General features: G+C 55.3%; 2 protein-coding genes across 5 annotated transcripts; one reads left to right on the top strand and one right to left on the bottom strand.

Annotated features, from left to right (window-relative positions):
• Window position 1: 1 nt before the first annotated feature.
• PLD3 (phospholipase D family member 3) lies at window positions 2-18,409 on the top strand. Of its 4 annotated transcripts, XM_082438005.1 has the most exons (14): window positions 46-154; window positions 6,369-6,494; window positions 9,916-10,108; window positions 10,699-10,788; window positions 10,896-10,970; window positions 11,059-11,201; window positions 11,671-11,854; window positions 13,478-13,598; window positions 13,679-13,806; window positions 14,930-15,130; window positions 16,356-16,495; window positions 17,095-17,260; window positions 17,716-17,815; window positions 17,908-18,409. In XM_082438005.1, exons 4-14 carry the CDS (start codon window positions 10,762-10,764, stop codon window positions 18,093-18,095), a joined length of 1,473 nt encoding a protein of 490 aa, XP_082294131.1. In that variant the 5' UTR covers window positions 46-154; window positions 6,369-6,494; window positions 9,916-10,108; window positions 10,699-10,761; the 3' UTR covers window positions 18,096-18,409. The 4 variants fall into 4 exon arrangements, with proteins under 4 accessions (XP_082294132.1, XP_082294130.1, XP_082294131.1 ...); XM_082438004.1 differs by lacking the exon at window positions 6,369-6,494 and having other exon boundaries at window positions 9-154; XM_082438007.1 differs by lacking the exon at window positions 9,916-10,108.
• Window positions 18,023-26,425, bottom strand: HIPK4 (homeodomain interacting protein kinase 4). Its single transcript, XM_082438020.1, has 4 exons — window positions 25,525-26,425; window positions 21,963-22,319; window positions 20,214-21,050; window positions 18,023-19,655 (listed from the first exon to the last, which is right to left on the bottom strand). The coding sequence occupies exons 1-4, from the start codon at window positions 25,987-25,989 to the stop codon at window positions 19,476-19,478; spliced, it is 1,839 nt and encodes a 612-aa protein (XP_082294146.1). The 5' UTR covers window positions 25,990-26,425; the 3' UTR covers window positions 18,023-19,475.

Here is a 26,425-nt window from a genome sequence, read left to right as displayed (position 1 = left end):
AGGAGCGCGGCCAATGAGAAAGGCAATTGCCTGGCCCCCGCCGGCCCGCAGTCTAGCCGGAGTGCGCCTGCGCGCGGCGGGGGCGGTCGGGCGGGGCTCCAGCCTAGAAGGTGCGTGCGGGGCTGAGTCCAGGAGTGGGAGACGTGGAGTGCAGGTAATATGCGATCTGGGGGCGCGGCGTCTCGGCTGCCCTCCTCGTGTCGTCCTTCGTCTATAATGCATCTCTCCTCTTATATCGTACTCTGTCCCTTTATGTCCCCATTCCTCCCCTTATGTTGCATCCCGCTTAAATCGTTACCACTCCGCTTATGTCGCCATCACCCTCCTTATGTCGCCGTCAGCCCCCTTAACAAGATTTCGTTCCCTTTAAGTCCCCATGGCCACCAAATGTCGCAGTCACCCCCCTTTAAGTCGTGTCGCCTTCTCATATCGCCTGCACCCCTCTTTTGTTGCTATTGCTCCTTTACGAAGTCCTTCTCATAAATCGAAATCATACCCCCGTGTCACCTTCGCACGCCTCCTGTCTCCATCTCCTTAAGTTGCGCTCACGCTTCCCTTATGTCTTCCTCGTCCTTTATGTCGCCATCCCTCCCCGTCACCTTTGCTCCTCTGACAAGTCACTGCCCGTGCCTAATGCTTCTAGTTGTCCCCATAAGGACCTACCCTGCCTTACAGTTGTTTCTCTTCCCTTCATGTCTCCGTTATTTCCCCGTGTCCCCTCTCACATACCGGGTACTAGAGCCATTATCCTGGCTCCACCACTAAACATCTGGGTAACCTTGACCACCTAATCACACGTTTGCAGTCTCAGCTTCCTAATCTGTGAAACGCACACAAGGACACCTACGTCAGGGATGATTGTGAGGATCCTGTTAGTTTATTCTTGTGACATGCCCAGCTTGATGTGCCAATTTGAGCTAATATGATTAATCATCTCACCCTCACCCTCATCCAGTCACCTTCATCCCCTCCTCATTGTCGCTCTCCCCCTCCCCCCAGCTGCCCTCATCATTACCGTGGTGTCGTCACCACTCCCTGTATCCTGACACTCTCTGCCACAGCAGCCAACCCCTGCTGTCCCACATCATGATCTCTATGCTGTCCTCACCTCTGCCACATCACCACACCTGAGGGGGTGACCCGTCAGCCATCACGAACCTTGCTCATGTAAATACTTAATCCCTATCTCCTTACCTTGTTGGAGTGACTGATTTCCCACCCCCAAATTGAGAGCACTTAGCCAATGGCAGGAGTCGAGGAGCGCTTGGTGGGGGGAAGACTCTAGATAGCTTAGACCCAACCTTCCCTTGACTTATAGAATTGGGGGTGCAGAGAGATGAGGCAGGTCTCACCACACCTTTGTCAAACCTCAGCAACCCTGAATCCCCAGGTGAAAAGGTAAGTATCTTAGTCACTCAGCTTGCCTTAGCATGGCCGTGTAGGACAGTCATTACAATGTGTGCCTGGGGACTGGAACACCCTGGTTCCAATCTTGGTTCTAGCATTTAGTACTTAAATAGCTGCATGACCTTGGGCAGCTGGCTTAAGGTCCCTGTGCCTCAGTTGCTACATCTGCAACATGGGAATGAAAATGCAAGTTAATTCGTTCAATAAATATTTATTAAGCATGTTCTACATGCTCAGCATTGTGCTAGGCATTGGGGACACATCAGTGAACAAAACAGAGATCCTTGGCCTCATGGAGTTTACATTCTAGCAGGGGTAAGAGACAGTACACAAACAGGTAAGTAGATTATATGATGTGTTAGGAGGGAGTTGGGGGATGCAAAGATTATAGTTTTAAGTAGGGTGATCTGGTGACATTTGAACAAAGACTTGAAGAGGGGAGAGAGTGACATGGCTTTCTGGGGGAAGAGCGGCATTCTAGGCAGAGAGAACAGCAAATGCGAAGGCCCTGAGGTAGGAGCATGCATGGGATATTTAAGGAATAGCAAGGAGACCAGTGAGGGAGGAGAGGGATGGGGGATGAAGTCAGCGGTGTGATGGGGGCAGATCATCTGGGGTCTCACGGGCCATGGAGAAGACTCTGGCTTTACTCTGAGTGAGGTGGGAACCATGGGAGGATGTGGAGGAGAGGAGGGTTGTGATCTGATGTGACATGACGTGACATGAAGAAGCAGCAGGAGCTGGAGAACTTCTACCAAGGATGGATTGGCAAGAGCAGCCTGGTTGGAAGGACAGCCAGACTCCTCTTCTTAAAGCTGCACTCACATATCCTTTGTATTTGGAGAAAGCTTCAAATGTCCCTCTCAAAGATTTGGGGTGGGGTGGGGTGGGGGAGGGATGTTGGTAGGGGTTTTGAGAGGCTACTGGGGAGGGACGGAGGGAGTCACAGATCTACAGATGTTACACAGCAGGAGAGGCAGCTGTCTACACCCGGGACCCTGAGGCAGCTTGGGCTCAAATTCTGGCTCCACTGCTTCCTGGCTGTGTCCCTTTGTGCCAGTGATTTAACCTTTCTAGGTCTTTTGTTCCCTTATCTGTTAAGCGGGGCTAAAAAAACCACTGCTGTTAGAATTGAATATATAAAGTGTTTTGAGCAGTGCCTGGTTCAATAAACGTAAGGAGCTCTCCCACATCCTATCCTTTCACAGGCTCCGACCTCCCTGAGGGTGGCAAGGAAAAGACATTCTGCCTTATTCTGTGTTTGGGAATTGGTTTGACAGTGTAGTGTCCTGGAACAGAACTGAGCTCTGGGTTCAAATTCTTGGCCGACAGAGCAACGCCGTGTGACCTGGGCAGTGATTTCCCTGAGCCCTACCTCCTCATCTGAAAAACAGGGATAATAATGCTTCTTTGCCCCAGATGTGTTGTGTTGTTCTTTTTGAACTGAGACATCAACCATTTTCATTGTTTTATTTTTCTCCAAGGCACCAACTGTATGTTTCGCTCATTTAATCTACTGTCTTACTCCCTCAAAAGAATTTCTTCCTTCCTAGGGACTTTTTTTTTTTTTTTTTTTCTGTTTTTCTGTGGTGTATCTCCAATTTCTAGATAGGGCTTTTCAGCAGTACTCATTGAATAAATACTCATTGAATGAATAGATGGATGAACTGGCCACTGAGCATCTGCCATGTACTGTCCCTGTGCTGGGTGATACTGGGGACACAGCAGTGACTGAGCCAGCCTGGCTCTGCCCTCACGGGTTTTGCAGTCCAGTGGGAGAAACAGATCCATCATCAGGTAGTGACAGCCCAGAGTGGTCAGGGCCAGGTTGGGAGAAACACAGGCAGAGGGATCTGGGCTGGGATAGAGAAGCCCAGGGGACTGTCAGATCCCAAAGAGGATGCCTGGACCAGACAGGGGGTCAGGGAGGGCTTCCTGGAGGAAGTGGTACATGAGCTGATAGGAATAAGCAACATGAAGTGGAGAAAAAGGTATGCTAGGCAGGAGGAGAAGCTGTGGGCAGGTTTGGTGGTAAAAGTGTGGTTTCAGTTCGAGGAACTGAAAAATATTAAATATGACTAGGGCATCAGGGATGGTAAGAGAATAAGCCCAAGAAGTTATTAAGGGGAGATCATTCAGGGCTTTGGGAGCCACAGTGAGGAGCTGAGACTATCCTGCGGATACCGGGGGGCCACAGAGAGGTTTTGAGCAGAGGGGGGACAAGTCAGACTCAGGTGGAGGGGGAATTGGAAGGGTTGAGTGGAGGCCGGGAGCCACGGGATGTGGCTAGAGTGGGGACCCAAGTGGGAGAGGCCAGTTCGGTGCCATGGAGGGGAGAGAAAAGGGGTGGGTGGGAGACACGCTTGGGAGGCCAAGTGGATAAGTTGTGGGCAGTCCAGGACAAGGCCCAGGACTCTGGGGGAGTCAGGGCTTTCTGGAGAAGGTAGCACACAGGCTGAGACCTGAAGGATGGGTAGAACAGCTGTCCTTGGAAGGGGGACCCGGGGGAGGAGCAGGTTGGAGAGAGATCCTAAGGACAGTTGGAGACATGGTGGGTGTATGGGGCTTAGGGACACCTGGGTGGAGGTGTCTAGGAAGCCATGGGACTTCCGGAGCTGAAATTCAGGGAGGAGGTGGGAATCCGAGACAGCTTTGGAGTCAGAAAGGGGGACTGAAGCTGTAATGGTGGGGAAGGTCCACGGGGGCTGTCCACGTAGGGCCCAAGAGGACATCGTAAGATGGTTGCACTTGGTCCTGGAGGCATTGGGGAGCCACAGAGGGGGTTTGAGTAGGGATGGGACAGCTTAGATTTTTGAGTTCCAGTTCAGAAGTATTCGCCATTCATGATGGGGTGCTGGGGGACAAGGGGTTGTGTGTGTATTTTTTTACTTATTTAATTGTTTTTCAGACTGAGCATCTTCTCTCCCTAGAAGGGGCACCTTCTAGGGGGTCCTTTGAAATAAAAGGTCTACTGCTGAAAACAAAACAAAAAAAAACGTTTACAAAACCAGTGCTCTGTTCTGTTTTCTGTAGACTTGACCACAGACAATTGTGCAGTCAGTCCGAAGGGGTCTGCACAAGAGAATGAAAATCGGCTCCTTTAAACCCAAGAACAGTTCTGTTTTGAACCGTATGGAAGGTCCGTGGGTTAGTGAATGTTTCCTGAGGTATGGCCTGTCCAGTGCTTCACGTGGGCTTCAGCAGCTAACTGGCCCCACACCCTTCTTTGCACTTCCAGACGGCTTGAATCAACCTTGAATTGACCTTGAATTTTACCCTCAGGCTGAGGTGCCATTATCTGCACCTACCCTATTGCTCTGGGCTTAGAACACGAGCTACTTACACACTGTGTATACACTGAGTGTCACTAGATCTAGAGAGACATCTAAGAAAGTCTTTTCTCCAGGGTTTCCATTCTACTGCTTCTTTTCTTCCATTTTCAATAAACATTTATTGAGTGGTTACAACGTGCTGGGCACACGGTGCGTAGAGAAATAAATCGGACATAGACTTAGCTTTTTAAGGGACACATATAAGTTTGTCTATGATAAAAGTGTGCCCAGGGTACTAGGTGACACAGCTAACCAGGCAGCTTGTATCTGTGCTTCCTGCCTGCTATGGATGGTTTCACTGACTCTGCCCGGCAAACGTGAGGCTGGTGTATTAGTCTGCCCATTGTTCTGAGAATGCAGGTGAGGCTCAGAGAAGGGAGCCTCTTCTCCCAGTAACACACAGAGCTGAGATCTGAACCCAGGGGTTTGGGACTGCAAGACGCACCCCCTTAAACCATTCAGAGATCCCCCAGCCACCACTCCCCAGATGGGTATAAAGTGATCCCCTTTTTATGAATGAGGCCAGCAGGGCTCAGAGAGGTAAAGCCCCATGCCCGATGTCACTGAATAAGAAAGCGACAGGGGTGGGATCTGAACCCTGGCCCCTCCAACCCAAAACGCTGCTATGGAAGAGGGATCAAGTCTCCCACCCCGACCCTCATGGGTGTTCAGGGAGCTATGACCCAGCACGTGTCTCAAAAGCCAGGTGGTTTTTGCTTCCTCCTTTTCTGTGCCCTGTGGTTCACAACCCAAGTCAGGCAGGGCACAAGCCAAGGGAACAGGGAGATATTCTGTGGGCTGGTGAAACTGCACAACTCAGTCCCACAGGCTGGGACTCGAACCCAGCCAAAACCCAGAGTGGGATTTGAACCCACGTTCTTTTCATTGAAACCGCACACCTGGTCTCAGGACTTAATGAAGCTTAGGTTCTTTATGTCTCAGCGCAGAAAGAATTCAGTGAGAGACAAAGTGATAGGTAAAAAGTAGATTTATTTAGAGAGATACACATTCCATAAACGGAATGTGGTTCATCTCAAAAGGCAAGAACAGCCCTGGGAAAAACACACTCCATAGAGTGTGGGCCATCTCAGAAGGCGAGAGGTCCGGAAATATGGGGTAGTTAGTTTTTATGGGCTGGGTAATTTCACTGGCTAATGAGTGGGAGGATTATTCCAACTGTCTTGGGGAAGGGGAGGAGATTTCCAGGAATTGGGCCACCGCCCACTTTTTGGTCTTTTATGGTCACCTTGGAACTGTCATGGCACCTATGGTTGTGTCATTTAGCATATGCTAATGAAGCGGTCCCCAGCCTTTTTGGCACCAGGGACCGGTTTCCTGGAAGACAATTTTTCCACGAGCGTGGTGGGGGTGGGGTGGTTCCGGCAGAGCGATGGGCAGCGGCGGATGAAGCTTCGCTCACTCGCCCACCGATCACCTCCTGCTGTGCGACCTGGTTCCTAACAGGCCGTGGCCTGCTAACGGTCCCTGGCGAGGGTGTTGGGGACTCCTGTGCTAATGTATATAATGAGGCTCAAAGTCTCCTGGAAGTCAAATCTTCCGCCACCTTGGACCTGGTTGGTTCTAACCAGTTTATGCTGTATCCTCAACGACTGTGTCATTCTTTTAAAGATTGTGCCCTGCCCGCTTCCCTCCTGTTTCACTGGGAGGGGGCACACCTGCTGGTGCAGGTGCCCCCTACACCAGCGAGGAAGCAGGGCATGAGGACCAGCCTGGACATTGCACTGGAGCCCCAGGGTGAGTTCTAGGTTCCTGGGAACCCTGGAATTGAGATGAGCTGAGAAGGCCAGCACTTGCCGGCCTGGCTGTGTCGGCCCGGCTGTCCATATCCCGCTTCAGTTTCACCCTGCCCTGCTCCCCCTAGGGATCTGGGGATTGAGGGTGCTGGATACCTATCCAGCTGAGGCCACAGTCCTCTTTTGGAGACTGGGATGTTGGGGAAGGGCCCCCGCAGCTAGGAGCCTGAGCGTCATAATTTAATTTCCATGGAAGGCCTATGTGCATTTTTTAAAATAGTAAAGGCCCACAGTAAAAAGCAGGCATCTTGCCTGGCCGAGGGTGGGGAGGACGGAGGCGGAGGGAATCATGCCTTTTTTCTTTTCTTTTTGGCTGTTAGGACCCTTGAGACAATCATATTTATTGAGAACCTCTTGCATGCCCATTCTATGCACTTGATATATATGAATTCCTTTAGTTCGAAGGAGCCACTCAGATTTTAGACATCTCAAATTTTACATGTTCAAAAAACACACGTTATTTATTTATTTTTGATATTTAAAAAAAAAATTTATTCCTGGTCTTTTTCCCAAACTTGCTCCTCCTCAGTGTTCCCCCAAATCACACGCCCACCCCAGTCAGTTCCCCACACAGCCAGAGGGAGCCTGTAAACACCTGTATTCGTTTCCTGGGGCTGCTATAACACATGACCACAAACTGCGTGGCTTAAAACAGCAGAAATTTATTCTCTCACAGTTCTGGAGACCAGAAGTCCAAAATCAAGGTGTCAGCAGGGCCGTGCTCTCTCCAGAGCCTCTAGGGGAGATTCTGTTCCCTGCCTCCCCCAGATTCCGGTGGCTCCAGGTGTACCCAGGTTTGCAGCCCATCACTCCAATCACTGCCTCCCTGGTCGTGTCTCTTTTCTGTCTCTTTTAGAGATACTTGCCCTTGGGTGTAGGACCCACCCAGATAATCCAGAATAATCTCATCTTTAAATCATTGACTTAATTACATCTACAAAGACCCTTTTTCCAAATAAGGTCACATTCACAAGTTCCAGGAGTGATGACTACATCTGACATATCTATGTCGAGGCCCCCGTTCAACCCACCACAACCCCCAAAGGAGATCATGTTCCCTCCTCTGCTCAGAACCTACCTGTGGCCCCATCCTTCTTGCCACAGTCCAGGTAGCCCAGCATGATCTGGTCCTGTGACCTCAGACTTACCTCCTCTCCCTCTTCCCACAGGCCATTCCACTATAGACACACCGGCCTCCTTGCTCTTCCCTATCCACACCAGGCACACTCCTGCCTCACGGCCTTTGCACTGGCTGTTCCCTCTGCTTAGAACACTCTTCCCCAAGATGTCCAGTAGCCCCATTCCTCCTCTCCTTGAAGTTTTCTTCCCTCAGGTATCGCCTTCTCTGTGAGGCCTTCCTTGACCTCTTTATTTAAAATTGCAAGCAATCCCAACCCCGGCCCCACCCCTGTCCCTCTTCCCTGAGTCTCCATAGCACTTATTACCTTCTAACATATAATTTAATTTAATACTGTTTTTTGTCTGTCTTTCCTCACCTCTGTTTTGTCCACAGTGATAGCCCCAGTGCCTAAAACAATACCTGGTGCACAGGTACTCAATAAATGTGTGCAAAATTAATGAACAGCCTTGTAAAAAGTAGGTGCTATTCTTGCTGTGCCCATTTTGCAGATGGGGAAACTAGGGCACAGATGCACTGTCACTCCTCTGAAGTCAGTCACGTACACACTGAGGCTCATATTAAGATCAGGCACCTGGCTCTGGAAGCCACAGTGTTAACTGCCTCGCCAATCTAACCCAATCTACACCACCTCTTCAGGACTAGTTTTCTTTTTAAATATTGATACCTTAGGTGTATTGCTTTGATAAAAATATAACAAGTCAAAATTAAACCCATCATTACAGATCTGTCATCACGGCACAATTTGAAAGCCAAAAGGTCGCTAACAAACTGAATGAAATGCCGTCTATTTTCTTCCTATTTTTGATTTATTACCGGCCATCCCAGTTCCCCTGGCTCACCTTGCAGAGTGACGTCCCTCACAGCTCTGCGCCCTACCTCTGCCCAGTTTTGTTTTTGTTTATCTTAGCATCCCTAATTTCACATCACCTGCTGTTCCAACCCCATATTCTTAAATAAAACATTTCTCACCAAGGCCCTTCACAAATAAATAAATAAAAGGCAAACTTGTTTCCCGCCCCATGCCTCCCCCTCCCCCCACCCTCCAACCCTGCGGTCAGCCACATCCAAGACTGTTATCTTCTGCTTCTCTTGGTGACCTCTGGAGTCCCAAATAACCTTGATCTGTTACCATTTCTTGCTGGATCCATTTGACCCATCCCCGTTTGGCTCGCTCCCTGCAATGATAGGAGGGGATCTAGCTGTGCTCTTCCGCCCTTGACAATGACAGTCTGGGATCGGACGTTGGGGGGAAAGGGGCTTCCAAATTATCCTTTCACATCTAGGCAGGATATTGCGTTGAGGAGAGAACCTGCCTCCCTTTTGGAATGTCCTTCCTTTTTTCTTCTTTTTTTAAAACACATTAATGCGTGCGCATGAATTTTTAAAAACGTGACAAAACCTGGGAGACGGCAACACCTGTGTAGGCTTTATAATTATTTTTTAACCTGCACAAAGATGTTTTCTCTTCTTTTCTGTAAGTCGCTCATATTTCACAATTTTAAAAAAGAAAATAGGCGGACGATAAAAAGCAATCCTGACCCACCCCCAAATCCCGCTGTCAAGGCAACCACTTCCGACGCTGTTGCTTCCCTCAGTAATAATCCTTCTCTGCATTTGTTGACTTCCTGCCTGGATGTGGGGAAGGGGGTCCTGCCCCTCTTTCATTGAGAAAGGTGGGCGGGGAGGGGGACCTCCAATTTATTTCTCCATCTGTGGCCTTAAATCCTGCTTCGGAGATATGAGATGGTATGTGGGAAACCCTGCTTACCCCTCCAGCCAGAGCCTGGATTTAAGAGACAAGATTTTTAAAATCCTTATCAAAATATCAGTTGACTTTTTTTTTTTTTTTTAACGAACACTGACTGCAATCCACAGTCCAAGGGAAAACCCACCATCCCCTTCCCCCCTACCGCTCTTCCCCTCCCTTAGCGTGGGCTGTGTCTTCTAAGCTGATTTCATCGCTACGTCCCTAAATCATGTTATTCAGCCTTGATCATTCCATTTCACTTTATAATTTTTAAAGTCAACCTTATTTATGTATTTATTTTTGACCAGGTAATATATGCCCATGGTACAAAAATTCACATGGTTTGCAGACGAGAAAAGATGTGGGGGACTTTTTCCTCTTTACCTGTGGCCTCCCTACCCCACATGGGGGCTCTAGGGTGGACCGTAGCAAAGCCGATCGCTCAGCCATGTACTCTCCCTCCACCCCCGTCAGGTTGGCTGGACTGGGCTGCCAGGCCCCCCTTCTCCCTGCGGTGAGCCCGGACCGGCGCGCCGCTCACTGCGCAGACTCCCCGCTGCAGTGGGCGGAGCCCCCTCCGGCCCCGCCCCCTCCTTCCTCCCGCCCCTGCTCAGCCTGTGGGGGCAGAAGCTGGGGCCCCGTGGAGGTAGCAGCAGCCGCCTGCCGAGTAAGGCCGAGGCCCCTCTCGGGTAGGGGAGGGGAGGATGGTTGCGGGGATGGGCTGGGGTCTGGCGGTGAGGCCGCGATGGTCCTGGGCTCCCGGCCTGAGCTGTCTGGTGGTTACCTGAGGGTGAGGGCAAAGGAGCCACCTGGAAAATGACTTCTGGGTAATCCCAGGGCTGGGAGAAGCCAAGCACAAAGATTTAGGGCTCCGCTGACTCAATCCGGAGCTGTCATTTTGGGAATGTATAGGTTAGAGCTCAGAGAAGGGAAAGCGCTAATGGGGAGCAGTGTGGGTGCTGATGAGGGGCAGGGTGGGCGCTTGGGGGGGGCATGGTGGGCACTAAAGGGGGGCAGGGAGGGCACCGCAGAGGGATAGGAGGAAAGCAGAGGAGCTGGACCTTGAGGGATTTCGAAATCCCGACTGACCAGCAGTCAGCTTCCTCCTTTAGGGGTGACAGGCGCAGTGCCAGGGGCCCCCGTGATCACAGACAAGGCGACCCAGTGAGTCCCGTGAGCCCGAGGCTGATCTGCTTTCTGTGATGTCCCCCAAAAGCCTAGAACACCCCACACAGTGCCAGCTTTTGTTCCCCGCAGTTTGGAGACCCTGACACACCCACCTTCCCGCTGGAATCTGTATAACCCCTGGCTGCCAGCAAGATGAAGCCTAAACTGATGTACCAGGAGGTAGGTGGATGGGGGACCCAGTGGGGAGGGGCTGGACCCAGCAGAGGGTGGGGGCCCCACTGAGCTGCCCTGTCACCCCCCGACCCACCATCATTCCTGTCCCCCAGCTGAAGGTGCCTGCTGAGGAGCCCGCCAGCGAACTACCCATGAACGAGATCGAGGCATGGAAAGCTGCAGAAAAGGTAGGAGCCCACCGCCACCCTCACTCTGTCTCAGCCATGGCCTGGGCTGCCCTCCTTGGGCTGGCTGATCGCCTCCTCCTCCCCACAGAAAGCCCGTTGGGTCCTGCTGGTCCTCATCCTGGCGGTTGTGGGCTTCGGTGCCCTGATGACTCAGCTGTTTCTATGGGAATACGGCGACTTGCATCTCTTTGGGCCCAACCAGCGCCCAGCCCCCTGCTATGACCCTTGCGAGTAAGTGGAGGGGGGCGTGGGCGCCTCGGATGGTGGGGGGAGGGGCCCTGCCAGGCCAGGGACACTTCAACACGCACTAAGCAGGGCCTGCACCCAGTGGTCGAGACAGAATAAGGTGATCGCCGACTCCCAAGTGGACCGTCACGGTTCTTCCCTCCATGCCCACCACCTTCCCCCACACTGTTGCCATGGCAGCCACAGCATCATCTTCTGTCTGTCTGTGAACAGACACACATGGCGTCTTCCATCCACACCTGTGGACAGACACACACACACACAGACACACACACACACACACAGACACCCACATGCACAACCTTCCTTCCACGCCTCTAGACAGACAAATGCAGACACACAGAGGATCATGAGTACAGACACAAACACACATAGTCTTCCATCCTCCGTGGGCAGACAAGTGAGCACTCACATTCCAGCCCCCATGGCTGATTCTGCCCCCCCCACCCCCCAGAGCAGTGCTGGTGGAGAGCATTCCCGAGGGCCTGGACTTCCCCAACGCCTCCACGAGCAACCCCTCCACCAGCCAGGCGTGGCTGGGCCTGCTCGCCGGTGCCCACAGCAGCCTGGACATTGCCTCCTTCTACTGGACCCTCACCAACAATGACACCCACACTCAGGAGCCCTCTGCTCAGCAGGTACCTGGCAACCTGGGCCCTGGCTGGCAACGGGGGGCGGCGGGGGGAGGCATTGGGGAGGTGGATGGAAGGGGTTTCCCTATAGCCCGGGAGACAGGTGGACATGTCTCACACAGAGGGTTGGACACAGGTGTTTGGAAGCAACTGTCTTCACATGGCCCTCTGGACTGGGGGCGTTTTGTCACAGTCATCTGGAGGCCTCTGAATGTCAGGGTATGGGTTTGGTTATGAGGGATTAGGCTGGCAGATATCACTCACCCACAAGCTGCCCCGACCCTGTCACACAAAGAAATGGAAACATGGAGTGAGTACCAGCCCAGCCTCAAGCCAGGCTGCCACTTCCCAGCTGTGTGACCTTGGGCAGGTCACCTTACCTCTCGGTCTTCAGTTTCCTGATCTGTAGAATGGGGCAATATCTAGCACTCCCCTCTTGTGAGGATGAAACGGGCTAATCCCTGCCAATTATAGCACAATGCCCGACAGAGTCAGCCCTTTATAAGCATTTGCTCTGATAGCCTTGTTAGGGTCTGCAAACAAACTTAAAAAACATAAAACTTCAAGATTTGACAAGGAACAGCCTAGGTAGATAAGCCCTTCATTGAAAGACATGGTGAATTTGTCCCTTTTTTCCCCTTTCCCTGCTGCCACTCTTTGTCAGAGGTAGGCTTAAAATGTATTAAAATTGTGAGGTTTATTAAGCACTGCCTGAAAAAATATACGACAGTTAAAAATGATATGAGCTGGAAATTCCCTGGCGGTCCAGTGGTTAGGACTCTGCGCTTTCACTGCCAAGGGCGTGGGTTCAATCCCTGGTTGGAGAACTAAGATCCCACAAGCCAAAAAAAAAAAAAAGTCATGAGCTCCCACGCCCTGCTGGTTCCTACTGGAATGGTTCAAAGCATAAAGCACAGACTTAGGAGGCAGACCATCTGAGTTCAAATCCTGCTTCCCCATTGATTTCTCCAATGCTCAGTTTCCCCATCTGCACCTTGGGATATACTCAGATTTGCCTCATCAGTGAGAGTGGTGAGAAGTCAGTGAGTTCACATGTAAAGGGGCTTAGAAGGGGCCTGGCTCACAGTAGAAACCAGGGAATCAATGGCTGTTGCTATTAATGTTATTGGCATCATCAAGCCTCACCCAAACCTTCCCAGACCCCAAGCCTGCACTGTGCCCCCAACATCCTGCAAGGTGCCCAGAGGTGCCTTCTGTGACGGGCATTGATACTTCCAAGTCAGGATCTTGGGAAGGTCCCGTGAAGGGCAGGAGTGGCAGGGAGGCCCTAGCAGGGCTCAGAGCGCCAATTATTAAAACAGATAAAGGGACTTCCTAGGTGGTCCAATGGTTAAGACTCTGCACTTCCACTGCGGGGGGCACGGGTTCAGTCCCTGGTCGGGGAACTAGGATCCCACATGCCTCACAGTGTGGCCAAAAAATCAATAAAATAAAACAGATGAAGGTTTTAACATCTTAACCTGTGTAAAGCCTTCCCTGAGTGTACCGGCTAATGTAAAGCCTGATCAGATCTAAAAGCCTAATCTCAAAACAACTCCATGGGGGGTGCTGCGTGGGGTTGGAGAGTTGGCTGATCCAGCCCCTCAGAGGCTCTCCCCTCCCCCCCAGGGTGAGGAGGTCCTCCGGCAGCTACAGACCCTGGCACCCCGAGGTGTGAAGGTCCGCATTGCCGTGAGCAAGCCAAGTGGGCCCCAGCCCCAGGCAGATCTGCAGGCCCTGCTACAAAGCGGTGAGCTAGGGGGCAGCTGGGGGTGGGCTGGGCCTGGGGCTGCCCAAGCCAGCCCCTGACCACCACCCGTGTCCGTCCAGGTGCCCAGGTCCGCATGGTGGACATGCAGAAGCTGACCCATGGCGTCCTGCACACCAAGTTCTGGGTGGTAGACCAGACCCACTTCTACCTCGGCAGTGCCAACATGGACTGGCGTTCCCTGACCCAGGTCTGCCTGCACCCTGCCCACCGCACTTCTAGGCCGCTCCCTGCCCCACAGGGCGCCTGGCCTCCAACTGCGCCCCACCTCAACCCCAGAGTCCTCTCTTCCAGTCTCTGCAATGGCTTCCTTCCCCCCTCCTACCTAACACCCCCAAATCCAGCCCTCCACCACCCTCGCTCTGCTCAGGGAAGCCCCTCTGATCCCCGATGGCATCTACAGGACATTCCAGGCCCTGTCCGCCCATTTGACCTTCATGATTCACTCTCTGCGTGCCTGCTCTAAGCCCAGCCCTGTTCTGATGCTGGGAACGTGGTGGACCTCTTGGAACTCCCGGTCCAGGGTGGAGACGGACCTGTCCCCAGACAGTGTCAGCCCAGAAGGGTCAAGTCTGAGATGGTGGCGAGGGGGGAGCACAAGTGGAGGGGTCAGGGCCAGGATGGGCAACCCAACCCGGGGTACCAAGGAAAGTCTCCCAAAAGAGGTGAAAACTAATCTGATAACTGGAGGAGCTATAGTAATTGGCACAGGACAGGAAAAGGGTACAGCTTAGGCAGTGATCATTTGCTCAACAAATACTTTCCAAACCCCTAATCTCACCAGCTCCGCAGGGAGACGCTGAAGACACAGCTGTCTCTGAGACATCCCCTGTGCCTGCCCTCCCAGTCCAATGGGGAGGCAGGTTTGTCCCCAGAGAAGGTGATGAAGGAGGCCCAAGGGACCCTGGGAGCCTCAAGGAATGCCTGACACAGGCTGGGCAGTCAAGGCAGGATTCCTGGAGGAGGAAACTGTCAGCTGAGACCTAAGACTGAGTAGGAGCTCAGCGGAGGGTAGAAGCAACAGTGTACGCAAAGTTTCAGGAAACCTGGAGCTTTGGAATAACTGATTTTCACCAAAACTTAAGATTCTAGTCTTGAGTCAAGATCATGTCCATCCCAGGACTTTAGCTGGGGGAAGTGGGGGGGCGCGGTTAAGGGGCAGAAAGAAGGGAGACAGGGGCAGAGAGAGGGGCAGATAGAAGGGCAAGGGACAGGAAGGGGGACTGGGGGGGGCAGGGGGAGGGGCTGCAGGTGTCCTCGTCATCTGTGGGCACCAGGCCACCACCCCCGGGCTCAGCATTGCCCTCCCACAGGTCAAGGAGCTGGGCGTGGTCATGTACAACTGCAGTTGCCTAGCTCGAGACCTGACCAAGATCTTTGAGGCCTACTGGTACCTGGGCCAGGCGGGCAGCTCCATCCCGTCAACCTGGCCCCGGCCTTATGACACCCGCTACAATCAAGAGACACCAATGGAAATCTGCCTCAACGGAACCCCTGCTCTGGCCTACCTGGCAGTGAGTCCGAGGGAAGAGGGGCCCGTCACACCCCGGCCACATCCCTTCTCTCGGCCCCCATCAAGCCCTGCCCAGTGATTTGGTAGGGATGGGGGTTCCTGACCACTGGCTGTCATTTCTGCTCACTCAGGGGCCTGGGCTGTGTCCCAACCTCCCTAGGCCTTGGTTTCACGTAGAAAATAAGTATTGCAATATTTACCACCTCTTCGGGCTAGTGAGGAGGCACGGCTGGGTCCATGCAGGCCGAGCCCTGGGTGACCTGTCCAGTATAGCTGCATGTCGCATTTTTAATCAATTAAAATGAACTACAGTTAAAAACACAGTTCCTCAGTCACACTAGCCACATTTCAAGTGCTCAGCAGCCACACATAGCAAGCAGTTGCCATACTGGACAGTGCAGATAGAGAGCATTTCCATCAATGTGGAAAGTTCTATGGGACAGCAGCCACTATTGCCCTTGGCACTCTGGATAAGGCACCGCTGTTTTTAGCTGTTGATATTTTCACTAGTTGGGGTGGCCAACCTGGGTCCCCCCGAGCAAGTCACCTGGCCAAGCCCAGTGTCATCCTGGAGGGCCACACTACGATTCATTGGGGTCCTTTGCTCCAGTGACCTCCCATGGGACGTTAATGGTTCCCCCGTTACCACTGCCCCTTTCAGAGCTCGAGTTTGCTCACCTGTTGTGAGGATGGAGAGAGCTGGGTGAAGGGCCTGCTGTGGCTGGGCACATGAGTGCCATCAGGATGGACTGTAAGTCAGGGACAAAAGTGATTAGAGCAGAGGTCCTCAAGCTTGAGCATGAATTAGAATCACCAGAAGGGCTTGTTGAAACGCAGATTCCTGGGCTCCGCCCCAGCACCTTGATTCTGTGTGCCATGGGCAGTGAGGCCCAAGACTTTGCATTTCTAACAAGCTTCCAGGTGATGCTGTTGCTGCCTGACCAGGGACCTCATGTCGAGAACCACTGGGTTAGAGCATAAGTTCTGGAACCAGACAGCCTCGGTTCAAACCCTGGCTCCATTTATCAGCTGTGTGACCTTAGGCGAATCACTTACCCTCTCTGAGCCTCTGTTTGCTCACCTGCAAAAAAGGACGTGGTAATTATCCCTCCCCTTCATGGAGGCTGAGCGTTAGTGAGACCCTCAGGACCTGGCTCGTGATAAGCTGTCTGTAGCAGGGGTCCACTGTGAAGGACATGCGTCTTGACTGTCCCCTCGTCCCCCAGAGTGCACCCCCACCACTGTGTCCAAGTGGCCGCACCCCAGACTTGAAAGCCTTGCTCAACGTGGTGGACAATGCCCGGAGTTTCGTCTACATCGCGGTCATGAACTACCTGCCCACCATGGAGTTCTCCCACCCGCACAGGTACCGCTGGGCGCGTGGACAGGGGTTGGGGGAGGGAGCCACCGAGAGTGGAAGAGGAGACAGGAGAGAGAGCGATGGGGCCCAGAAAGCAGGCACGGGGCCAGGGCCAGGGAACAGAGGGAGGGGACGCCATGGGGACAGACAGAGGTGACAGGGAGAGTGGGTCTGGATGCTCAAGACAAGGAGAAGGGGACAGAGAAGAGGATGAGAATATTCGGGGGGTGGTGTGGAGACGGGACTGGAGACTTAAGGCAGAGGGTGCGGGATGTGGGATTTCTGCAGGTAGGAGGCAGGGAGTGTGGGCTGGATATGGGATGACGGGCTTGGGAGGTGGGACTAAGGGTATTCAGGTTTGGGGCGGCAGGGTTGGGGTTTGAGATCTGGGATAGGAAGGGGAGATGACTGGACTCTGGGGGCTCAGAGCAGGTAGTCTGGGGGCAGCAGACAAGACAATGAGAAGATTGGTGGGGGGGGGCAGGACTTGGAGCTAGAGATGGGGTGGGGGCTTGGGGCTTCTCAGAAGCTGCAGCGGGACCCAGGCCTGGCTCCCTAAAGCTGAAGTGAGGCCTCCCTCCGTATCCTGCACCCCCCTCCCCAAGGTTCTGGCCTGCCATTGACGACGGGCTGCGGCGGGCTGCCTATGAGCGGGGCGTCAAGGTGCGCCTGCTGGTCAGCTGCTGGGGGCACTCTGAGCCATCCATGCGGGCCTTCCTGCTCTCCCTGGCTGCCCTGCGTGACAACCACACCCACTTTGACATCCAGGTGGTAAGCACCTACCCCAGACCTACCCGTCAGCCCCTGTGCAGGGCAGTACCGGGGACACAGCAATCGTGGAGCTCACCTGTCTTCTGACAGGGACGACCCAGAGTGGGCTGTGCCCTGATGGGCCAGAATCACGGGCACGGGCAGAGGGATTAGGGCTGGGATGGGGGAGCCCAGCAGAAGCTCCTGCCGCAGCCTGAGAGGTCGCGGAAGACTTTCTGGAAAAGGGGACATCTGAGGTAAGACCTAAGGGATGAATAGGAGTCGTTCTAGAGGCAACAGGTGGCATATGAGGCGACGGGGTCCTCCCTTTCAGCCGGCGTTTACCGAGTACCCATTCTGGCCCCCAGGCCCACGAGGGAAGCAGCTGAGTCCCCAGTCCCGCAGACCTGGTTCCACTCCCCACCTCAGACCCTGGGGCTTCTCTAACCCAACCCCGCATCTCCCCTCCCTCTCAGAAACTCTTTGTGGTCCCTGCGGACGAGACCCAGGCCCGAGTCCCTTACACCCGCGTCAACCACAACAAGTACATGGTGACTGAACGTGCCACCTACATCGGTGAGTGTCCTGAGCGCCGCCGGGGTGGGGGGACGGAAGGGGGTCCAGGCAGCACCACGGGCCCTGACTCTCTGGACCCCCGCTCCCTGTAGGAACCTCCAACTGGTCCGGCAGCTACTTCACTGAAACGGCGGGCACCTCGCTGCTGGTGACGCAGAACGGGCGGGGCGGCCTGCGGAGCCAGCTGGAGGCCGTTTTCCTGAGGGACTGGGACTCCCCTTACAGCCATGACCTTGACACCTCAGCCGACAGCGTGGGCAACGCCTGTCGCCTGCTCTGAGGCCCGGTCCAGCGGACAGGCCAGGCCTGCGAGGCCCCCGCGGGCCCGGGTGTTCCGGGTCTCGATCCCTGTCCCCGCGCCCCCGCTTCTGTCTGCCCCATTGTGGCTCCCACAGGCTTCCCCCCCCGCTCTCCCGCTTCTACCTCCGCCCCCGCCAGCCTGATGCTGTGGCCGCAGAGGACCCAGCCAAGCTGGGGGAGGGATCAGCCCCCGAAGAAGTAGGGGTGCATGCTGGGCCTGGCCCCCTGGCCCACCCCACTTTCCAGGGCAAAGAGGGCCTGAGGTCATAATAAGAAGTAAATAACTTGTGTGTACAGCCTGTGCCTGACTGAGTGGTGTGAGGTGGGGTGCCGGGTAGGGGACAGCTGGCATGGGCCTCTGGTGGGGACACCTTCACGCATGCTGAGCCCTCAGCATGTGACCAGTGTGGTCTGGTGTGTACTGGACGCTCGGCACACGGCTGGTACGTGCTGAGCCCTCAGTGGGTGACCAGCGTGGGCTGGCGTGCGCTGAGCCCTCGGCGCACAATGCACGTGAGCTAGTGTGTGCTGAGCATGCGCGTGTGACCTTGTGGGCTGGCATGACCCGAGCCTCATGTAGCCAGCGTGGCGCAGCACGTGCTGCACACTCGGCGTGTCCCCAGCCAGATGAGCGCGCGCTGAGCCACTGCCACGGCCCGCGGGTGGACTTGCACGTCTGGACACGAGCGCATGCACCCGGCGTGAATCTGCATACACCTGCCGAGTGAACTCACACTTCGCACGTCCCAAGCATGAATGAGTGCGTGCCAAGCCTGTCACGCGTGGCAAAGACAGGTCAACAGACGCTGAGAACCTGGCATCTGGCAAGCTCAGATTGGCATCTGCTGAGCACCGAGAATGTTCTGAGGGTGGATTCTTGCGTGCCAGGCACTGAGCATATTTAAGGGATGGGTCAGTGTGCCAAGCACAGCCTCCAGCCTGAGCCAATGGCTGACTGGGTGCAGCATTAGAGAGCAGGGCCTGGGTGCCCCCCCGAACCCCACCCCAGTGCCAGTCTAGGCCTCAGGCAGGGAGGACAGGCATGAGGCAGTACTGCTGAACAGTGCTTTATTGAAATAAACAGAGGCAGCAGGGCCGAGGGTGTGCTCAGGGCCAGTGGAGTGCAGGCCCCTTCCTGCGTCCCTCTGGCCGAGGGGGCCACGGGCCAGACCCCAAAACCCTCCTGGGTTCGGGGTGTGTGTGCAGGCATGCGCCGTGAGCGGGGGGTTGGGGGGGAATGGGGAATTTCTGGATAATTATCTTTCTGTAAGAATAGTTTGTCAGTTCAGGGGATAGCTCTGAGGAGGGGATGCCAGCCCCGCTTGCGCTTCACCCAGTGATGGCCAGGGTGGGGTCACCATCAGTGGTGCCCGCCGACGTGCTGCAGAAAGCTGGTGGCCCGGGGTGGACCATGTGGGTGGGTGTGGCGTGGTGGGAGCCCCTGAGCCTGTGGCCCCCCGACGCCCTCCAGGGTCCAGTCTGGCTGACCCAGCCATTCCCCAGGACAGCTGCTGAGGTCGAAGAACTCAGGGCCTGGCCTCTGTTGGGGAGAAGAGATGGGCATCAGCCAAGAAGCGCCCCCCCCCACCCCACCCCGGAACAACCGTCCTGCCCCTCATGGACCCCTTGTGATCCCAACTGCATCCTTGTCAATTCCTGAGGACGATTTTGTACATCCTGAACCCTCATCCCATTTTGGAGGCTTAAACGCTGTGTGCTGAGACCTTAATGTGTCCTGAAGGTGTGTTTGCTGAGGCTCTGTCACATCTTCCTGGGGGTGGCTGAGCTGTCCCACGGCCTTGTTCGGAGTACGGGGCCTCTGTCACTTCCCGTATGTGGGTTACTGTGTTCTGAGTTTTTACACAGCCTCAACATGGGTTAGTGTTTGCTGAGCTTCATCACATCCTACGGGTGTATTAGTGTTTGCTGAGCCTTGTCACATCCTGAGGGTGGGCTAGTAGTGTGTGTTGGACCCTGAGCCAGCCGTGGGCCATGCAAATGTACGGAAGGCAAGGTTGCTTCACTATGCCCCGATCCTAGAGCTCTGGGGAGGCCCTGATCCCAGAACCGCCTGCATCCTAGCTGCCCCCTGGGTCACCTCAGCATCCACGGTCATGTCCTTGATGTCCGGCCCATCCCCGTCCCGCTGCGGGATGGCAGGCGGCTCCACAGATGCCCCTCGCCACTCTCCTTCCGCCCAGCCGCCACCCCTGCACGGGGCGTCTTCCTCGGGCGAGGCCTGGCTCAGCCGGATGAGGTTGCTGAAGTTGGAGTTGGACTTGGAGCCTGTGGGGGGCTTGCGGGCCTTGTGGCGGCCTGCCAGGCGGCTGCCGTAGAAGGCCAGGATGGGCTTGGGGCCGGAGTCGGGCACCCAGCGGCCAGCAGCAGCGGCCTTGAGTGGGGCCAGCACGTCGGGGACGACGTCGGTGCGGGTCTCGCCCCACAGCCCACGCCCCGCCTCCTGCAGACTCAAGTCGTCCAGCTGATCGATGGCCTTTTGCATGCCCAGTGCCTTCTCCTCCCGGAATAAAGGCCCGCTGCCCAGACTCACGGTCTCCTCCTCCTCGGCCGGACCGTGGTAGGGGGGCCCGTCTTCCACGGCAGCCACAACAGACACAGGTGTCTTGCCCTCCACCTGCAGGGAGAGGCGGCAGCCGTGCAGCGAGAGCTGGTAGTAGCGGGTGGTCTCATGGGCGCTGCGCAGCTGCTGCATGGACACGAAGGGGTGGCGCAGGGCGGCGCTGGGGCTGATGCGTTCGTGCGACTCCCACGTCAGCATGCGCTTGATCAGCTCCACCATGCTCTTGAGGTCGGCGTGCTCCGCCAGCGCCTCGCGGTCGGGGAAGGTCAGCCGACGGGCTGCCCCGCCGCCGTTGACCGTCTCAATCTGGTCCAGTGACTTGAGCATGTACTTGCGGCGCTCCAGTGGGCGCACCTGGTGGGACACAGGGTGGGGCAGGGGTTGACATCGAGTCCAGGACTTGGGCCCCAGGTACTTCTGCTGTGGAGCCCACACATGACCCCCCAGCTTCCGGTGGGCCCTCCGGTCTGGCCCAGAGCTCTCTCGTGGCTATGAAGTCCACCCACAGGAACGCTGACTTCCAGTTCTGCCCATGGTCTGACTTGGAGCTCTCTTGCATCTGGGGCGGGGGGGGAGCACACCTGCTCACGAACACCAGAACCCCTCTAGTCTAATCCAGACCCCTCCTACTGCTGCAGGAAGGACAGCTGACTGTGATCGCTGGTCCTCCTCTTGTCTAACCCAGGGATCTCACTGACCCAAGTTTCACACCTCGCCCCAGCCCTCCAGCCTTCCCCAAGCCATGGGTCCAGCCCCTACCAGCAGCTAGCAGAAGGGCTGCCCTAGACCTCTAGTCCTGCTTGGAGTCAAATCCAGGTCCCTCTTGCTGCCACAGCTGAACCCCACATCTGATCCCAGCCCTCAGGCCTCCCAGGAGTCAAGCCCAGACCATTCTTGCCGAATTCTTTAAACCACGACCAGCTCAGTAGTCATCAGAGGGTCTGCCATATACTTTCGGTCCCACCTTTGGTCTCGCTCAGACCCCTCTCTCGCTGTGACAGCTCCCACGGCTGGCCCAAACTTCCAGGCCTTTCTGCTGTCTCAGCCAGACTCTTGCCACACGAGTCTGATGACCGCAGCCACAGAGGCGGCAGACAGGCTGCCCTGGCTTCCAGTCCCACCTGGGGTGTCCCTCGGATCCCTCTGGCTGTGACAACCCCCGCAGCTGGCCCTCAAGCTGCCAGTCCTCTCTGAGATCTAACCTAGATTTTTTTCTTGACGCGGCAGCTGCCACGCTGACGGCCCTCGCCCCACCTGCCCCCCTACCTTGGTCTCAGCCAGGTAGTCGGCCGAGGACTTCAGCTGCCAGGGGTTGGTGGCGTCGGGGTGAGGGTTGCGCTTGAAGAAGTGGTGGGCCTTACAGGCGGCGTGCAGCACGTGGGGCTTGGGCAGGCCCTGGGTCTCACAGATGTAGCGCACCTGGTCGTACTCGTTGTTGCCTGGGTAGAGGGGCCAGCCCAGGTGCAGCTCAGCCATGATGCAGCCCAGGGACCACACGTCTACCTTCTCACAGAAGGGCAGCCCCAGCAGAATCTCGGGGGCCCGGTAGAAGCGAGACTGGATATACGGCTCCTTCACATAGCGCACCTCGCTGAATATGCTGGCCGAGCCGAAGTCGATCACCTGAGCGGAGGGAGGGAGGCAAGTGGGCCGGGACAGCCGATCGATCTGGGCCTCCCCGGCGTCTCTTGCCAGTGTCTTTCTGCATCTGCCATCTGACTGTCGCTACATCTGTGAATCTTGATCTCTTGTTTATGTCCCTATCTGTCTCCTCCAGCCTTTGTCTCCGGTTTGCGTACTCATCTCTCTGTTTCTCTCCACTAGAACTTATGTCCATGAGAGTGAAGACCTGTCTCTTTCTCTCTCACCCCATGCCTTGTCCATCAGCAAATCTTGCTGGCTGGGTAGAGGGGCCAGCCCAGGTGCAGCTCAGCCATGACGCAGCCCAGAGACCACACATCCACCTTCTCACAGAAGGGCAGCCCCAGCAGAACACCTTCTGTTCTGCCCACTCTGCATCCCAGCCACAGCCCCACCCTGGTCCTGTCCTCCTCATCCCCTGTCTAGACTAATGTAAGGGCCTCCTTGCTGGTCTCCCTGTTCCTCCCTCTCCCTCCAGTCTGCTACCCACATGCAGCCCGAGGGACCCTGTGACCACCTAAGTCAGATCACGTCCCTCTCCCGCTCAGAATCTTCCTGTGGCTTTACCACATCCTGTGATAAAAGCCACAGTCTTCACCCTGGCCCACAAGGCTCCAACAATCTGCCCGGTCCCCTCTCTGCCCGCACCTCCTCCCACCTTCCCCCTCACTCACCCAGCTGCAGCCACACCAGCCTCTCGCTATTCCTTGAACAAGCCGGATACATTCCCAGTTCAGGGGCTTGGCACTGGCTGTTCCCTCTGCCTGCAATGCTCTTCCTCCGGATGTCCACACGGCTCCCCTCTCTCACCTCAAGTCCTTACTCAAATGTCACCTTCTCAGGGAGGCCTCTGCTGACCATCCTATTAAAAACAGCACACCCCTCCCTTCCTATCCACCTCCCTAGCCCTCTGCTTTTCTCCATAGCTCTTAACACCATTTCACGTACTACATATTTTTACTTTTGTATGGAGTTCATTGTCTCTCTACCCAACTAGGATATCAGTCCCACAAGGGCAGGGATTTTGTCTGTTCACTGCTGCATCCCTAGATCCCTAGAACAGTGCCTGGCACACAGTAGGGGCTCAGTAAAGAATGAATGAATGAATGGGCTTTTTATTCCTGTCATTCTCTTTCTTTCTGTCTCTTGTTGGTATCTCTCTTTTCTTTCTTTGCCTCTTCGTCACTTGTCTGTGTCCCTCAACTCTCAGTGTCTCTCTCTGTCCCCATCTCTGGGTCGTCCAACTAGAAGAACACCTCCCTGACACCCAGGTCCTCTTCTGTCTTCACCATCAAGCATTGTTAACACCCCACACGGGCCCCTGGTTCATACAGGTGCTTGATGAACACCTGTTGAACTAACACTGTGAATGACTGAAAGCCCTTGTCTCTCCTGATGCCTCTGGAGCGATATGCCATTTTTCACTCTGAATCTTTGTGACTCTATCTTAGTCCCTCCCTCAGTTTCCCTCCCTGAGTTTCTCTGCTTTTCATTCAGCTATCCCTCACCTTCTATTTGCAGAAGGCAGTATGACGAAATGGTTATTAATCTGGACTCTGAACACAGATGACTGAGGCCTGAATCCCAGAGAGCTTGTCTGACCCTGATCATTCAGTCAACGTTTGTGGGATTCATTCATTCACTCCACAGATGCGGTAGGGGTGCCAACGCTGGCCAGGAGTTGTGGCTCTGTCCTGTCTGTCTCCTGCTATGTTTGTGGAAAACTTTCCTTCCTTGGGTCTCTATCCCTCCATCTGTTGGGACAGAATGATCTGCCTTTTCCTGTCTCTGTATCTCCCTGTGTCTCTGACGTTCATTTAGCACTGACTCCATGAAGGCGCTGTGCTGGGAGATGCCGAGGACACGGTGGTGACCAAAATGCCCCTGGCTCCGCCCTCACGATGCTCCTAGTTCAGAACCATCACCAGACAGTAACCCATAAGCAGACAGAGGGGTCAGAGCCGGGATGGGGGAATCCAGGGACCTGTGACAGCGCAGAGGAGGTGCCTGTGTGCCCAGCACAGGGTCAGGCCCAGAGCAGCCATTCAGAAAATGTTTGTTGATGAACAAACTCATGATGAAGAATGCTGCTGCCATCCTTCCAGTCGCTCAGGCCAACAGGCTTTCCTCCTCCCTCAAGCCCTCTCTTGCTCTCTCACACTTCACATAAGATTTACCAGCAAGTCCTGTTTTAAAATCTACCCGGAAGGGAATCCCCTGGCGGTCCAGTGGTTAGGACTCAGCACTTTCACTGCCGGGGCCAAGGTTCAATCCCTGGTCAGGGAACTAAGATCCTGCAAGCCTCGCGTGGTGGCCAAAAAAAAAGAAAAAATAAATAAAATCTACCCCAAACCCACCCACATCTCCTCCTTCCACTACCCTGATTCTAGTCCCACCCACATCTCCCACCTGGACTGGGGCAGTCACCCCTCACTGTCTTCCTGCTCCTGTCCCCTCAGTCTTTCCCCCACCTGCAGCCAGAGGGAGCCCGTGAACACCTGCGTCCAATCACAGCCCTCCCCTGCCCGGGATCCTCCTATGGCTCCATCTTTCACAGAATAAAACCCAAGTCCCCTCTGTGGCCCACAAGGCCCTGTACGACCTGGCCCCGTCACCTCCCCGATCTTATTTCCTCCCTCTTCCCCTCAGTCACTCCGTTTCAGCCACACTGGCTTCCTCAATGCTCCTCAAATATATATACTTGGCCCACTCCTACCTCAGGGCCTTTGCACTGATACTTTCTCCCAGATGTCAACACAGCTCCCTCCCTCCTTCAAGACTTCCCTCAAATGTGACCTTCTCAGGGAGGCCTCCCTGACCACAGAGTCTAAAGTTTTACTCATCACCACCCCACCTCCTCCTCCTCCCTACTTTATCTTGTCTCCTTCTCACTCATATACCATATTTTACTCATTTACCTTGGCAAATCTATCTCCCCCACTAGAATGTCAGCCCCACAGGGACAGGACTGGGCCAGAGGAGCTGAGCTAAGAATTGAACAAGGACGGGGGAACCTCAGGGCTGAGCGGGAGAGGATATCAGAATTGGGATGGGGAGATGGGGATTTCAGAGCCAGGAGGTGGGGAAAGCCATCATGGCCAGGGAGGGAGAGACCTCAGGGTTGGGAGGTAGGACAAGGGGAACCTCAGCCTCAGGAGAGCGTCCAGGGCTGGATGGCCACGCTCACCTTGACCCTGAAGGGGCAGCGAGTCTGGTCCACCAGCATGATGTTCTCAGGCTTGAGATCGGCGTGGATGATGGCTAGCTCCTTGAGCCGGGCCAGGGCTCTGAGCACCTGCAGGGTGACCGTGCGGATGTGGCGGGCGGGAAGGGGCGCAAAGTTGTTCTCCTTCTGGAATTCGAAAAGGTTTTGCTCCAGCAGCTCAAAGACCAGGTAGAACTTGAGGGCGTCGTGGAAGAACTCGAGGAAGCGGATGACATGGGCCTCCTCCGGGTCCAGGCCCCTCATGCAACGCAGCAGCTTCAGCTCGTTCTTGATGATACGGTTGCGGTAAGCATCGTTCTTCAGGATCTTGATGGCCACCATCTCGCCCGTGCTTCGCCGCCAGCCCTTGGCCACCTCCCCGAAGGTGCCCTTGCCCAGCACCTCGATGATGTCATAGCAGTCAGTCTCTGACTGGATGGTGGCCATGGTGCCTCTGCCACCAGACACTGCCCTGCCGCCACCTCCACCCCACGGGCTCTGTTTCCGAGGCCTCCCGCCCCGACGCTGGCCCCAAGGTCCCCCCAGTGGGGGAAAGAGAACTGCACTCGTGCCTCGCCCTGAGAGGTTCACCCCCACCTCCCTGACAACCCCCAGACCCCTGGGCCGCAGGGCAAGTCTGCCAGGGGGTGCACCCCTCCCCCGAAGCCCTCCTGGCTTGGGATGAGGGGCCCCAGGCCCCCCTGAATGGGATCCAGCGTTGCTGAGTGGCTCTGGTTCTGTTGTTGGAGACCTGAGTCCCTGGCTGGAATGGGGGGCGGGGTGGCAGGTAATGTCCCCTCCCCCGCCAAGTGGCGGAACCCTGGAGGGGCTGCACAGGAGAACGGTCGACCGAGAGGGGAGTCTGATCGTGGGCCTCGGGCAT

This window comes from Balaenoptera physalus (genome assembly GCF_965194825.1).
Source record: "Balaenoptera physalus genome assembly, chromosome: 19".
Classification (NCBI taxonomy): Eukaryota; Metazoa; Chordata; class Mammalia; order Artiodactyla; family Balaenopteridae; genus Balaenoptera; species Balaenoptera physalus.
The sequence above is the reverse complement of the archived record's forward strand: the minus strand, read 5'-3'. Positions and strand labels throughout refer to the sequence as shown.